The 11,398-nt window shown below is 33.3% G+C and overlaps 1 protein-coding gene and 1 pseudogene across 4 annotated transcripts; both read right to left on the minus strand.

The window, feature by feature from the left end:
• Positions 1–1,054: 1,054 nt before the first annotated feature.
• LOC111278504 (cysteine-rich receptor-like protein kinase 10) lies at positions 1,055–3,813 on the minus strand (annotated as a pseudogene). Its single transcript, XR_016344173.1, has 7 exons — positions 3,019–3,813; positions 2,838–2,969; positions 2,609–2,732; positions 2,283–2,494; positions 1,989–2,174; positions 1,559–1,708; positions 1,055–1,472 (listed from the first exon to the last, which is right to left on the minus strand). The product of XR_016344173.1 is annotated as a cysteine-rich receptor-like protein kinase 10 (transcript).
• A 458-nt stretch (positions 3,814–4,271) lies between these two features.
• On the minus strand, positions 4,272–7,681 carry LOC111278249 (cysteine-rich receptor-like protein kinase 10). 3 transcript variants are annotated; one of them, XM_022864838.2, is made up of 7 exons: positions 6,653–7,681; positions 6,312–6,437; positions 6,026–6,234; positions 5,715–5,925; positions 5,353–5,590; positions 4,851–5,001; positions 4,272–4,769 (listed from the first exon to the last, which is right to left on the minus strand). In XM_022864838.2, the coding sequence occupies exons 1-7, from the start codon at positions 7,512–7,514 to the stop codon at positions 4,461–4,463; spliced, it is 2,106 nt and encodes a 701-aa protein (XP_022720573.2). In that variant the 5' UTR covers positions 7,515–7,681; the 3' UTR covers positions 4,272–4,460. The 3 variants fall into 3 exon arrangements, with proteins under 3 accessions (XP_022720573.2, XP_022720575.2, XP_022720572.2); XM_022864840.2 differs by having other exon boundaries at positions 6,026–6,225; positions 6,312–6,443; XM_022864837.2 differs by having other exon boundaries at positions 6,312–6,443; positions 6,653–7,680.
• Between the last annotated feature and the right edge of the window lie 3,717 nt (positions 7,682–11,398).

Raw genomic sequence — 11,398 nt, forward strand, 5'->3', positions numbered from 1 at the left:
TGATTAAATAAAATTTTATATTTTTATTATATTTAAATAAATATTTAACATTTAATTTGTATTCATATAAGTTTTTTGTATTTAATTTATATTTAAATAAATTTTAAACTTTTAATTTTTACTTAAATGGTTTCTTAACATGGATCATTTTTTCATTTGAAATAAAAGTTACAAATTAAAGTATAAAAATTTATTTGGATAAAATAAATATTTAAAAATTTATTTAAAAATAATAAAATAATTCAAAGGTTTTTTTTTTTTTTAATATTTTGGCCTACTAATAATTATGTCTTGCATACATTCATGTGAGACAATTATTAAAACTTGCTAAACTGAAATAGGTGTCGAGTTAATTTATTAGAAGGATATAAACGTTAGATGGCCTGTTAAAAGAATAATTTATATTTGATATGAACAAATAGGAATAGAACATTTTTAACATTGAACCTATTCCTATCAAGAAGAATTTACAGTAGCTAAATTAAATTCATCAATTTTTTTCTCGGTTAAATATATTCAGGGGGCTGATATATTAGATATTGTCATCTGATCAGGTAGCGCATTGGAAAGGAATTAGGATCTCCTGACACAGGTAACAAATTATGGAGTTGGCTACATTCATGATTTCAAGAATAACAGCAAATATATCAGTTAATTGTTGTATAAATTTCTTATAGAAAAGCAACTATCATCAGGTTGCTAGCAACTCTTTCTTCAACTTAACTGTTATAAGTTGATTTACATACTTGTGCTGATCCTGATTTGCTTGAAAACATCTACTTTTGTTTTATCTGGGGGGGGGGGGGGGGGGATTATGCTTCCCCAAATCACTTGTTCAAGCCAAGATAATTCTGCAACAAGCATATTTACGGGTTAAATATAGCTTCTTCATTAGTATATAAACTTGCAGAGACAATTGATGAGCAACTTATTTGATTTAATAAAACATGTAGAATACTGCAGAGTATCAAGATTTAGGGGGTAAATAAATTTTGTATGTCCAGTTCATACATAAAGTGACTGGATCAAGTTCACAAGTACCACTACTGAATCATACTAAAAATTCACAACATTGGTAGAAAAATGACTTATTCAACATTGGCAGATTGCTATCTACACTGAGGAAGCATCTATTAACTCACTTTACCGAGGGTCTAATTCAGAAATTGATGCTTCATTGATAGATCATGGCATTGATTGACTAGTGGATTGATCAGATTCCAGCCCCATGTTTGGCATACTTCCCTCTGTTCTGTTGTGAAGGAAAAACGCCGGTTGGTTAGGCAATGATAGTGTGACAGAGTAACTGTTAAGCATGAGAACAATGGTAGTCATCGTAGGCCTGTCAACGGGATCTTCCTGAACACATAATAACCCAATTTGGATGCATCTAATGACTTCATTTCTAAAGTATCCCTCAGAATAGGATTCAACAATTCCAATGGTGTCCCATCCTTCCAATGTTTCCAAACCTGCAGTGGTTCATCAAGAAAGATTCACAAAGTTACCTCACCTTAAATTTTAGTTTCGTATTTCGTATAGGCTGAATTATACTCACGTAGCTAAGGAGGTCCTCAGCACCATCTGTTTGATAGAAATTACTGTTCCTTTGGCCAATTATAATTTCTAGAACTAAAACACCGATCTATATGCATCTGATTTCACAGACAACTGCCCTTGCATTGCATATTCAGGAGACATGTAGCCACTGCAGAACCATTCGCAATGTTAGTATAATGACAAGAACATATATTTTTAGTTTGACCTAATAATTTATATATGTTAACAATAATCAGGATAGCTTGTTATAAATGATTTAGCTGGAGGTGTTAATATCTCGCAAGGATTCCTAAATTCGATTAGAACCAGGGAAGAATCAAAGTGAGCTTTTATTTCTTTAAGTTGTTCAACAATTAGGATGCAACAACTCATGGTTAAATTGCCCATGAAACTTATGCAAACAAATGCTAAACATGTTCAAAACTTACTAGGCACCAACAACTCTTCTGGTGGTTCCTTGAGTTTGATCAACACCAAAAATCCTTGCCATGCCTTGAGATCATGGTGTATGATTCTAAGCCGAGAATCCTCGTGCAGATAAAGCATTCCTTGAGCAATCCCTCCTATGATCTTGTACCGTCTTGACCAATTCAATTGTCCTTGTTTTGCAGGATCTACAAAAATAAATAAATAAGCAGTTTTGTTCACACAGCAAATCTTGGCAATGTTTAAAATCAATTCAAAAACCCAACAAAATTCTTGCAACAGTGTATTACATGTACCAAAAAGAAAATAGTCAAAGACTTTTATTGGGCACAAATTCATACAAGAGTATCTTTTCTTCTCCTTCCAAGCAAAATCCGAGTAGCCTCACTAGATTTCTCTGTTGAAGCTTGGCAACCAATCCAGCCTCATTTTTAAATTCCTCAGCACCTTGCCCTGAACTCCTCGATAACCTCTTCACAGCAACTTCTTGTCCGAAAGGAAGGGTACCCTGAGAATGTAAGATAACCCTTCATTAGAAAAGCTTCCCGAGAGTTTCTCAAACTCTTTTTCGACTCTGTATGCATAAATAAAATGGCTACATGTGATTAAATACTAATAATACCTTGTAAACTTCACCAAAACCACCTTCTCCTAGCTTGTTCCTATCTGAGAATTTGTTTGTGGCAACTTGTATCATGCTAAAAAATCATACTGCAGTGACTCTATTGTGGTTATATAATTTCCTGCTGTAAAATCAAAATTGCAAATGTCACATTCTGTAAAATATTATCAAAGAACAGGTAAGACCAAAGAAATGAGATTGTTTTGGCACAAAATAAGTTGTGTTTTACCATTTTCTCCTTCTATAGCTTTGTACTTCCCTGCTCTCCTTTTTAATAGACAACAACCCACGAAAAAAAGCAGAACAGAGGAAATTGGAGCAACAATGGCAATAATTATTTGCCACGACTTTCGGCTTTTTCCTGCAGAAGCAATAAAGAATTAAAGATGTGTCGCGAAAATTTCTAATACTTCTCAACATAAAGGATACTTAGAAGGTGGAGAGAATATGAGGAAGGCTACAACTATCAAATAAAATCAAATTCAAATTCATTTAATCGCTGTAACAATTGGGCAGAGCCGCTATATTTCCTCGCAGACATGTATTACAATCCGAGCTTTACAGGTCAGGAGTACACTGCACAAGGCTGTACAGTGTTTGAAACCCTGAAATATTCGCCTCTCTGGTCGCAAAGTTTTTTAAACCTAACGTAGCATTTACAGCCAGGGTTGCTGCATTTTTCATCGAATCAGCCAGTATCTGGTCAAAACGCTCTTGTTCTGTGACATTTCCCGTGTTCCACATATAGAATGCAGGAACAACGGTCGCAATGGAAAAGATAGATCGATTCGAGTAATGTAAGAGGCAATTATCATACCAAATCAAAGCAATTTTTTCAAAAGGACAACGTTGAGTGACATCGTTGATAGCGGTAGACACACATTCTTCGCAGCTACTATTTGAAACATCACCCCTGCATAGAAACAGCCCGCAGATCACGTCAGAGTTTCTGCCGGAGGTTATGTTCTAGAATTGATTGCCATGGGTGGCGTTGGAGGATAGAGAGGAGAGCAGGTGATTGAGATCGGCTTGGTAAGTATCGTTTGTAGGAAAAGTGGTCGTGTTCGAACAACTATGGTAGAGGTAAGTGTGTTGCGCTTCAATGGTAAGGGCTAGGAGAGGAAAAACAGAGTTATGAAGGACTTGTAGACAAACATTTGTTCTGTTTCTTTTTTCCTCGGACCATAACAGAGATGAGTTTCTCAATTTGGGGTTTCTACCGGCACTGAAAGACTTGTACTTCAAGACGCCAACCGCGAAAAAGCAGGTGTAGCCAATTTAATGGGTCGTCTCAGTCAACCTTGAAAGGTGTAAAGACATTTACGTACGTTTGATGGATGGGATGGTTGTTAGAGACAAATGTCAAGTGCAGCTTTCACATTCATGGTCCCTTAAAAGTGCAGCCCCACACACTGATTGGAAGTTAGTGCTCCTGATTGTAACCTACTTTTTTTTCATTAGATTTTGATTTCTCTGATCCTGCCATCCCGTTCATCTAAAGGAGGTTTTTTTTTTTTTTTTTTTTTCAATAGTAGTATAAAATAATTTTTTATGATTTATTTTTAAAAGTTCTTTAATCTTTTGGTCTAATAAGTATAGTTTAATTTTAATAATAAATGATTGAATTAATTCTTTGAATAAAAATACATACACTTAAAAAAAAATCACATACATCTATAGCCACAATTTTTTTTTCTTTTGTATATTGATATATGAAGATATCTCCCATTCTTTTGTTGAAAAGGTTTAAGTACATTTTATGATTTCATTCAGCCAAAAAAAGGCTAAATAAGTGTTCAGAAGCTAGCATCCTTAGAATAGTGAAATAAAGGAAGATGCAACCACTAATCAATCACCGAGGTGAGATATTTGAAATTGTAACCTCATTAACAGAACAGACTCTATCATTTGAAGTGGATTGAATTGGTTCTGCAACAACGCGTCCAACAGAAAATGCAGGTTCTGATGGTAAAGGAAGTGTTAAGGTCTCGCTTGCCAACATGACAATCACAGATGACATGGTAGGTCTGTCTGCTGGGTCTTCTTGCACGCACAACAGCCCAATATGGATGCATTTAAGAACTTCAGTGGGCACACACGACTGAACAAGGAGCGGGTCTATTAGCTCCATTCCTTGACCTTTAGACCATAGTTTCCATGCCTGTATTGTTACTTAAATATTAGAATGGTACAGCACTACAGCTATCAATATTTTGAAGACAAAGATAGGATAAAAACATACAAAGGTTAGGAGGCTTTCACCATGCTCCGAAAGATGAAAGCCATTGTTCCTTCTGCCGCTTATTATCTCCAGTAAGAGGACTCCGAAACTGAAAACATCGGATTTGACTGAAAAAAGTCCTTCCATAGCATACTCTGGTGCCATGTATCCACTATTTCATTTTACAGGAATAGATAAAATCAGGTTAGATTATGGAAATCTCAGAACAAAGAATCGTTGAGTTTGAACATTGTGCTGTCATAAAATTGAAGAATTGATTACAAATTTTAGATTGCAAAGAGCAGCCATGTTCCTCTGCAGAATAAACTTCAGCAAAGACTGTCATCTGATGTATTGTTTTTCCATTTTACGAGCTCGATTCTGATTCTTTCTTTTCAATAAAATTTTATTTGACACAGACGCAATATTAAAGATCAAAAGAAAACAAATGAAGAACCTAGATTTGTTAAAAAAAAAAAAAAAAGAATTGTGAGCCTAGAAGTTCATGGGATGGTGGACTTACTATGTTCCAACCACTCTATTTGTATTTGCTTCATTTTGATTTCCACCAAAAATTCTTGCCATTCCAAAATCTGATATCTTTGGGTTCATCTCGTGATCTAGCAAAACATTGCTAGCTTTAAGATCCCTATGAATAATTCTAAGACGAGAATCCTCATGTAAATACAGGATGCCTCGGGCAATGCCATTAATAATGCTAAGACGCTTCTGCCAATCCAGTTGCACACCAATGCTTGAATCTGGAAAGAACCACCCAAAAGAATAATAGTAGTTAGTTAATTTTTTACCATATTTCATGACGAATCCTGTTAAAAAACAGAATGAATAAAGCAGAAACAAGAATTTTTTGTTTGAGGACCAAACCAAAGAGGAACACATCAAGGCTTTTATTGGGCATGTATTCATAGACAAGCAGTTTTTCGTTTTGCTCCAAGCAGCAGCCCAGGAGTCTCACAAGATTTCTATGTTGTAGTCTGGCAATTAACATGACTTCATTCTTGAACTCAAGTAACCCTTGCCCAGAAGTTCTAGAGAGCCTTTTAACTGCAATTTCTTTACCATCTGCCAATTTGCCCTAAAAGAAAAAATGAAAAAGCATCATAGAAGAACTAATTTTGTGAAGTTGAAGAGGTCCATCGTATGCTAAAAGTATAATACACCATCACCATAGTCACCTTGTATACAGGGCCAAATCCACCTACTCCAAGTTTATTTTCATCACAGAATTGTTTTGTTGCTGTTTGTAAAATGTCCAACCGAATAGAAGGGAACTCCTTAGATCTCACCCCACTCTCACCTTGAAAATTTTCATTTGAGTAACCATCGCTAACTCTTCCTCCGAATTCAAGTAACTGAACTTCTTGACTGTTATGATCTATATTCTCTTCAATAGAAAACAATTAATTGGCATAACAATTGAGTCAGGAAAAAAATGAAGTGGAAGCAAGATCCAATGCATACCTTGAAAATTTCTCCTTCTCCAAAGGAAAATACCTCCAGAACAGAACAGAGTGACACCAAAAATTGCGGATAAACTTGCAACAATAGGAATCCACTTTGATTCGCCTTGTTTGCCACCTTCTAAGTCTGTTACTGCAAAAGAAAGTTATCTTTCGGTTGATTTTTAGTGGAATAAATTTATAATTTTTGTATTCTTCTTGCTGTTTCTATTTTGCAGATATTAATTAATCTGTTATTAGTGTCTATAGCAGGTATTTTTTGTACTTTCTTTTTTGATGGATGAAAATTTCAGTAATTAAAAATTAGGCAAGCTAAATTCTCTAGCATCTGATGATACTAACCGTTTGAGCCACTTGTTTTGTTTACTGAAGGAGGGGGTGCTTCTGATTCAACTCCAGGATTCTTGATTATCGTAGTGTTTGTTGATTCGTCTCGAGGTTTTCCATAAAATGGATATATCTCATACCTGATGTTACAGCTTGGTCGTAAAACTCTCGCACCTCGTTTTCCAGTCGCGAAAGATGGGATTGCAGCAATTGAGCTACGTAGACAAGATTGACAGTCTGCAACTAACAAATCAGGGGTGCATTGAACAAGTCCATACAGCGTCATGAAACTTGAAACATTAACTTCTGTAGTTGCATACATGTGGTTAGAAGCATTTGAAAGCTTCGTAGTCAGATTGTCGAAAGTCTCGGCCAGACTCTTTTCAAATTTATCAAAGTCCGTTACATTTGCAATATTATACATATAAATAGAAGGTGATAGCTCCATGATAGAGAAGAAAGATCTATAGGAATAGCGCACCAGGCATGCATCATAATATATGATAGCTTCTTTGTCAGCAGCGCATTCCTTTACGATCTCAGCGCTTGCTGCGTCAATGCAGCTTTGGCACATATTGGGTTGAACATCACCTCTACAGAGGAAAAGGCCATAAACCTTGTCTGGATTTTCCCCTTCCGTATCATTAAAGAAACCATAGATACTTCCTTGACCATAAAGCCGCCGGATGAGAAGGCGCTGAAGGTTTGTCTCGAACTGGCTGAAACGACTATAATTAGATATTCCCGGGCAACTTGAAGAGAGATAAGTCGGCTGTATTTCGGACATGTTTTGTGAGATAACAAGGAACGGAGAAGAAAGAAAGAAGAGCAGGTAAAATGCTCCTGAAATATAAAGAACAACATAATAGTGTATCATCTTCTTCCAATGTTTTTCAATAATTCAGAAATCTGAAGTTTTAAGGCCTGAATTTATCCGGAATGGGTAATTGGCTGAGACTGAGAGGCCGTCCTCGACAAATTGACTTGTTGACTTCTACAGATCCCGTCCACCGCCAAAATTATCTCCACTCCACGGTCCTTTACCTCTTTTTGTTAACACGTTACACACTGCTTTCACGTTAACTTGCGATTTGCATGTGAATAATATTTTTGTTAGTATTTTAATAAAAATAAATATTATTAACTGCTTTGATAATCCTAAAATTTTCTGATTAATTATTTATTTTATGTTGTTAACAAGTTTTTACTTTGCTAACCTAATTATATTTGTCTGACTTTACTAATTTTTAAGGTTTACTACTTTGTTAAAGCTTAATTTATTACATAGAATTTGAAATTTGATCAAAAGGAAAAGGTTAATATAGTCTTCACACCATAAAATAATTTTATTTTTTTTATAAAAGACATATATGCTTTCATTCTATTTATATAATTGAGGTTACTATAAATCAGCTTTATGCATATATTACGTATTAATTTATTGTTATATAATAATATTTATATAATTTTAGTTACTTATATAATAAGAGTACTTTTGCTTACCAATTAATGTGATGGAGTGACGTAATATCATTGATATTTTTTGAGGTGATGTGATTCCCCTTTCAAGAAGCGATGTGTTATCAAAACAGCCACAGAATTAGCCACCAAGTACAATCGCCTAGACACGCAATATGAGAAATTAAATGATTCTTTTATTTATTATAAATCGTGAATCTTCATAAGATTAAAATTTTATTTCTAAATTTGGAAATTCTCTCTTAAAAATTAGAAATAATTTTTTACTATTGAATTTTACTAATAAAAGTTTTAAAGAAAAGTTAAAATTATTGTATTTAATAATATTTTCTTTCAATTTTAAATAAACTTAAAAAATTCTTAAAGATACTAGTTAACAAAAACTTTTTATTATTAACTACATCATTTTTTATTAAAGATACCAAACACTCCTTTGAAAAAAAGAAAGCATTTAAACTTCTTGGAAATCAAACCAGTAAGCCAGTCACGACATTGCAATTTTCAACTTAAATTGGGATCAATTGATCATTTGTTGTATGTACAGGGCAAAGTTTTCCGTATGCACCCCACAATTATGCTTGTCTGCTAAAGCATAAAATTAAACTCTTTGGGTAAGAGTTGGAATGTTAAATTGAATGGTAGTTGCGATTCCAACACGCAGTTGAATATTATTTGCCAACAACAAGAAGCAAATGGAAAATTCAAGAGAAAGGATAAAGAATAGAAAATCACAGAATCTACGTACAACTTTGGCCAGATAAAGAAATGGGCAGTTAAGCTTATCAACAATTGGTGTAGTTCCAGGAAGCAGCTTTTAGCCCTTTCACCGCTTTAAACGCGCACGAGCTGCCCAAAAGTTCAATGATCAGCGACAGGCATTGGATATCCTGTCTTGTCTGAACTTCATTGGGAAAGATAATGCAGAATCAACTTGTCCATAAATATTAGAAGTACTAATAATGCTAAAATAACAAAACCTCTTTAAATTTTATTATTTTGATAAAATAAATTTTTATATTTTTATTGTATTTAAATAAATCATTAATACTATTTAATTTGCACTCGTATAATTCTTTTTTATTTAATTTGTATGTAAATAAATTTTTAAATTTTTAATTTATACATAAATAATTCTTTACCATAAATAATTTTTTATTTAAAACAAAATTTTATTTAGATATAAATTAAAATATAAAAATTTATTTAAATGTAATAAAAATATAAAATTTATTTAAAAATAATGAAATAAATCAAAGTTTTTTTTTTTGGCCTATTAATAAATATGTCTTGCACACAGATACGTGAGACAATTATTTAAACTTGGTAAAGTGAAATAGGTGCCAAGCATTTATAATATAGTAAAAGAATATAAACGTTAGATGGCTTGTTAATAAAACAATCTCATCAGTATTCTTGTTACATAATATGAAGAAAAAGGAACAGAAATTTTGAACATTGAACTTTTATCCTATCAAGAAGAATTTAGAGTATTTAGATTAAATTCATCAATTTTTTTTTACTCAGCTAAATCTATTCAGTGGGTTGAGATATTAGATATTATCATATGAATCTTTTACAGAAAGACTGATCAACAGGAATAACTCTGTCAACAGGAAAATGCAGGTCTTTTTGGTTCAGGAAAGAGCAAAGGAGGGTCCACCAGTTCTAGTTCTTTTCCTTCTCTCCATAGTCGCCAGGCCTGCCAATGAATTCACATATATCAAAATTTAGACAGAATACCATATTGCACTGATGGGAGGGACACCTCAATTTCGACGACTGTTCTCTCGTTAACGTGCATTTTGCTGGTGAATAATATTTTTGTTAGTATTTTAACCAAAAAAAATATTATTAGTTGTTTTGATCACCATGAAAATTTCTGATTAATTATTTATGTTATGTTGTTAACAAGTTCTTACTATGCTAACCTAATTATTTTTGTCTAAGTTTACTAATTTTTAAGGTTTACCACTTTGTTAAAGCTTAATTTATTACAATAGAATTTAAAATTTGAATTTTAAGGAAAAGGTTAATATTGTCTTCATACCATAAAATAATTTATTATTATATTTTTATAAAAGAGATATATGCTTTCATTCTATGTATATAATTAACGTTACTATAAATCAGCTTTGTGCATATATTACGTATTAATTTATTATTATATAATATAATACAATAAGAGTACTTTTGCTTACCAATTAATGTGATGGAGTGACATAATGTCATGGATGTTTCTTGAGGCGAGGGTATAAGTGTCAATGGTTGAGATTTAAGTTTTGAATTCGTGCGATTTTGAGATCCGGATATTCATTCATCCGACGTTTCAGATCAATTTAACCGTCACGATTCACACTCTTGTGAGATATTATCCGTTTTGGCTCATCTGATCTCATGGTTTTATCCTACAAAAGGTCCCTCATAAAGGAGAGATGGTGTGAACCTTTTTATATCCCAATGACCCTCCTATTATGTTCGATGTGGGATTCAGGACTCTTCCTTAGGTCCGTGACATTCTCCCCCACTCAACCTCGTGACGCTCTCGTCACGGAAGCTGGTCACTTTGCCTACCTCCCTCGAGGCGTTTAGCGTGGATCAAACGGTTTAAGGCTGACTCTGATACCACTTGTCACGGGTCGAGACTTAAGCTCCGAACCCACACGGCTTTGGGACCCGAGCATCCACTCATCTGGCGTCTCAGATCAACCTAATCGTCACGGTTCACACCCTTATGAGGTATTGTCCGCTCTGGCTCTCCCGACCTCACGGTTTTGTCCTACAAAAAACACCTCACAAGAGAGAGATGGTGTGAACTATTTTATACCCCAGTGAACCTCCTATTATGTTCGATGTATGATTTAAGACTCTTCCTTAAGTCCGTGACACAAGCACTTAGACACGTCGTACGAGATTTAAAATAAATATTTTTATTTGTATATTTGTAAATTCTCCCTTAAAAATTATAAAATTTTTACTGTTGAATTTTGTGAACAAAAGTCTTAAAAAAAACATTTTAAAATTATTATGTTAAATAATATTTTGTTTCAATATATTGAAAATTAATATATTAACTGTCAATTATTCATAAAATGAAAATATTATTATAAATATAATATTAATTAATATTAAAAATTTCTTAAAAATACTCAAGTTAACAAAACATTTTATTATTTATTGTATCATTTCTCATTATTAATACCAAACACTTTCTTAAAAAAACAAAACATTTATTATTGATACCAAACACACCCTTGAAAAAAGAAAGCATTTAAACTTCCTGGA

The sequence above is a fragment of the Durio zibethinus genome, chromosome 8, assembly GCF_047325235.1.
Source record: "Durio zibethinus cultivar Kanyao isolate XHJ-2024 chromosome 8, ASM4732523v1, whole genome shotgun sequence".
NCBI classification, from domain to species: Eukaryota; Viridiplantae; Streptophyta; class Magnoliopsida; order Malvales; family Malvaceae; genus Durio; species Durio zibethinus.

Coding starts and splice junctions, on each gene's coding strand:
- LOC111278249 (XM_022864837.2), bottom strand. CDS start 7,514: ATGATACACTATTATGTTGTTCTTTATATTTCAGGAGCATTTTACCTG. Junction 5,926..6,025: donor GATTTGGCCCTGTATACAAG/GTGACTATGGTG, acceptor TTTTTCTTTTAG/GGCAAATTGGCAGATGGTAA. Junction 4,770..4,850: donor GTGAAAGCCTCCTAACCTTT/GTATGTTTTTAT, acceptor GTAACAATACAG/GCATGGAAACTATGGTCTAA.